The sequence below is a fragment of the Alexandromys fortis genome, unplaced genomic scaffold, assembly GCF_014885135.2.
Source record: "Alexandromys fortis isolate MF-2015 unplaced genomic scaffold, M_Fortis_MF-2015_v1.1 scaffold_19, whole genome shotgun sequence".
Lineage (NCBI taxonomy): Eukaryota > Metazoa > Chordata > Mammalia > Rodentia > Cricetidae > Alexandromys > Alexandromys fortis.
The window spans coordinates 7,673,767-7,678,127 of NW_026067890.1; the positions used below are offsets into that span (position 1 = coordinate 7,673,767).

Sequence of the window (4,361 nt, forward strand, 5' to 3'; positions counted from 1 at the left end):
ATCAAGAAGACAGAAACCTCCACTGGTATGCAACTCCACTGAGTTCCAAGGATGCCTAGAAAGACGTCAGAATTTTTTTCATCTAGTGTCAGATTTCTTCCATCTTAATAAATTCAAGTTTTATCACTTCTATTTCAATAACTAGAAACAACTGGTCTTACCTGGCCATTGGATGTATGATCCACCTCTGGAAGAATTAGAAGTTTACTTATTCTTCTTAATTTCTGTAAACACTCGATGTCATTTAAACCCAGGGAATTTCTAGCCTACTAACGGCAGATAATCTTGTCTACAGTGCAATCTGATCAATCCTTAGACGGCTCTCATTTTCACAATCTACAAGGCAAAGGATACAGTAGTTTTCTTTACGGTTGTCTGCTATCTTTGTATGACCCTAGTGTTAAACGGAAGTCCATTAGCTAACTGTATAATAATAGAATTAAGGTTTTGTATTTAGAGTTCACTTTATGGTTACTTTAGTAATCTTGAATAATTTACTCTTTTTGCACACTTTTCTATGTCTGTAAAATGATCCCAGCTTTGGCTTTTATGAAGATTTAATGGTAGTGCATGTGAAAATACTACACAGTCTCATCTCCAGTAACAGAACCAACTTATATGTCTAATTAGATTTTTTAACAATTCAGTAGCTATAGTACAGCAACGGATAAGAATATTTTAAATGTAATAGCCTGGTGGTATGAGTCAGCCATTTTCATTAGCATTCTTTCTGGGGCCATACCCAACCTTTGTATTGTCTGCACAAAAACACGACTCTCATTTTAAAGAAAAATAGTTTATTCTGGAGTCACTTTGAGTCACCATGGCCTGGGAACACAAGATTTAGCATTCCCAATTCTATTTTCCAGTGTGGAAGCAGTTTCATGAAGTCTTATGTTACAGAACATACATTTAAGGCAAGTTTAAAATACATTGGTGGGTACAGCAGAGAGGCAGGTTCAGAGATGGGGGGAGCTTGTCTAGAGGCCTAAGATGCTAACTAAGCTTTTGGTTGGTCGAGTCCAGTGGGCTGCCAAGAACCAAAGGGTTCTTATCGATTAGTCACAGGGTGTTGTGACACGGAGATGAGAGGCTTATTAAATATACTCCCATGAAATACCTACGTAATTCTCACTCTGATCCTTCGGAAAATCCCTGGTTCTAATTATGATGTCTACCTATTGTTTCAAAGATTAAGAGCAAACCGACTGAACAGAACGATTCATGCAAGTCTTCCTAATACATAAGGCAATAAAAAGCCGGAAGGTTTACAGGTATAATCCTACCGGGAATGTCCAACCTTTTGACATGGCCACACAAGGTTGTCATCTACAAAGCTCACACTGGGGACTCTCACGACCCAGAAGAAACAATCCCCACACTCGCTGTTTATTGAAGACTGGGAATTTTGTGCGTGGGCACAGCTGGAATCCTTAGAAGGCAGTTTCTGAAATAACAGGCACACCTCAGAGCAAAGGGGTCGTGACAGTTTTCTTTCTAGAAACCGGGAAAACCGGTTCTGCGCTGCAGGTGGCAGGGCAAGCTACGTGTGACAGCGCACCTTCGCCCGGCGGTGCGGCCAAGCCAGGAGGCGGGGCGGGGCGGGGCGGGGCGGGGCGGGGCGGGGCTAGGAGCGCCGCGCCGGGCTCCGGAGGAGGAGCAGAGCGCCTGCGCGAGGTTTCACAGCGGCCCTGGGAGTTGGCGCGCGTTCCCGAGGAAGCGGAACGACGCGCGCGCGGCCCGGGAGGCGGGGCGGGGTGCCTCTGTGGTGGGCGTGGCCGACTGGCGTTGGTTGCTAGGCTGAGGCGGGCAGGGCGTCAGACTTGGTCCGCTCCTGGTTCAGCCATAGCGGAAGTGCGGATCCGAGCGGCTCTCAGGTGCGCCGAGCTGCAGCGAGAGCGAGATGGAGTTGAACCAGGCGGCGTCTGGCTCCGACGGTGTCCGCGAGCGGGGAGGCTCGGACCGAGCTGAAAGGAGGGAGCAGAACCGAGAAGAGCGGCGTCAGTCCGGGACGAACGGGCTCCCGAAACCCTTCTACTGGCTGGATCTCTGGCTCTTCCTCCTTTTCGACCTGGTGTTGTTCATCTTCGTGTACCTTTTGCCCTGGTGAGTGCAGAGTTGAAGTGTTCAGGTTGGGGGTTGCTCTAGGCTTGTCGGGGACGGGGCACAGCTAGAGTTGGCCGAGTCGGGGGTGGTGCTGGGAGAGAGCGACAAGGGACTTCCTTTGCACCCGTGTCAATGTGGAGGAAACTTGGCTTCCCACTTTTGCTGTCTTGGGCTCCCGAATAACCACGAAGGAACTGAGGTTAACTTCTAGAAACTTTTATCTTTTATTAGAAGCCGTAGTATATCATTAGTAGGGTGTAATAGATTAAACGTGATTTTATCTAAAAGTGATTTGGGTATTGTGTACGTGCTTAAAACCCGTACAAAAGCAGGCCATGTCATGCTTAAGCCTTGTCATGACATGTCTAAGCCTTGTCAATTTATGTAGCTATATTTATTATCTTCTAAAGTATCCCTATTCCTACAGCTGTCAAAGAATGGAGTATCTTAAACTTCTTTGCCACATTTCCATCCCCCGATTTTGTGGCAAGTTAGAAGGCAGAGGAAAGGGTGGTGGGGAAGGAAAGGATAGGCTTTTTTTTTTTTTTTTTTTTTTTTTTGGATAACTTTTCCTAAGCCATTTTGGTAGAGGTAGACATTTCAAGAACAGCGAATGTCTGATTTTCACCTCTGATTCGAAAATTCAAGACTTCATGACCTAGGCCTTTTGTTTTTCCTTACCAATGTAAATTATGTAGGGATAGGCACATGATTAGCAATCTAGGTGTTCAGTTTGGCATTAAATGTCAAAATAAGCAGACACAGGAAACGGTAACCAGCGTTTGGTTTTTGCAGACTGCTTTGCCGAGATGTCAAGAGCGTGTGGCTTCTGGGGTGAATCCTGAATACTACAGACTTCTTGAATAAAGAGGATTTCCAGCAGCTGAATTCCAGACCTCTAACCTTTCCTTAAGCCCTGACCTCCTCAAAATAGCACCATGTATTTCAAACCTGTTTTTAGTGCTTGAATTAATATTATTGTAGCTAAATGATATATGTATATATAATATATTTTTAATAATGCTTGCAACTTAAGTACTTAAGGGAAATGTATGTGGAATTTACTCACCACATGAGGTATTGGGCCCCTCACTATTAACCAGGACACAGCGGTCAACAACAGAGGAAAAAAAAAATTCCTTTGTGACACTATCTTGAGTATTATTTTAAAATATGCTATTTTAAAATATTTATCGTCTTTGGTTGGGTAGGTAGCATTTACTCAGAAATGCAACGGTCCCAAAGCAGCCAGTATAAGTACTTTGGAAGCTGTTCTTTTTCATCCTAAGATTTGTGTAATTAGAAATTGTTACTGTTGGTTTTAATGCTGTTCAGTATGAGAAATGCCTAAAATATAGGGGGGGGCTTCTCCCTTATAATTAAGTCATATTTGGTAAATTGTTAACAGCTATGTCTTCAGGATATTGTTGCATTTGCTTGGATAATTTTTTGTAATTGTAATTTATAATTGAAGCATTTGTATCAGAACACAGGACTGGGAGGACACTGAGTATACCAGACTGTGTGACCCGATTTGTACTGTGTACTAATTTTCTCTAATAAATGTTTAGTTATATTGCTCAATTTGGTTTCACTGTGTCATATTCTCATGATAAAGCAGGAAGGTTAATAGTCCTGACATAGCACACATGCACTTTATTCTCGAGCCCCAAAACTGAAAAATTTATAGTATGGAGATCTTAGATGATGGTTAATTTTTGGGTTACTTTATTCCTGGGTATGTCTCTGTTTCTGGAAGATAAACTAATATGCGGAAAAATGGTAAAGATACTCGCCCCCATGTGAGACCACCAGCCCTTTGAGAACCTGGATGAAGAGGGAAGGCAAGTTCTCTGTGCTGGGACATTTGTGTGTATACCGTCCTGGGATGAATGAAGGTTGTGCCGAGCTACTCTAGACTAAGAACAAGACCAGGATCTTGAGGACAAGCTGGGCTCAGCATAGCCGTCCTCTCCAAGCACGACTGTTCTTACCTCGGAGTTAGGCATAACAGGCGCAGCTGTAACTGTAATGAGCGCCATGGCATCCAGCCACTGCCTTAATGCCTCCCCTTAAAATAGCTTCTGATAGCTTTTGACTGCCGTGCCCACTATAGCTGTACAACTGTATTTAACAAACTATTCCTGTTCTTCTCATGATTCTTCTGTCGCCTAGTGCCAACTGCCATACCAACTCTAGTGTCGTCTGTGTGACATGACATATGTCATTATGCCGGACAGGAGCTACGTGTCCCT

The 4,361-nt window shown here is 43.9% G+C and overlaps 1 protein-coding gene across 1 annotated transcript; it reads left to right on the forward strand.

Moving 5' to 3' along the window:
- Window positions 1-1,801: 1,801 nt before the first annotated feature.
- CUNH4orf3 (chromosome unknown C4orf3 homolog) lies at window positions 1,802-3,690 on the forward strand. Its single transcript, XM_050138959.1, has 2 exons — window positions 1,802-2,106; window positions 2,902-3,690. Coding segments are annotated over exons 1-2 (204 nt in total). The 5' UTR covers window positions 1,802-1,903; the 3' UTR covers window positions 2,903-3,690.
- The last annotated feature ends 671 nt before the right edge of the window (window positions 3,691-4,361 follow it).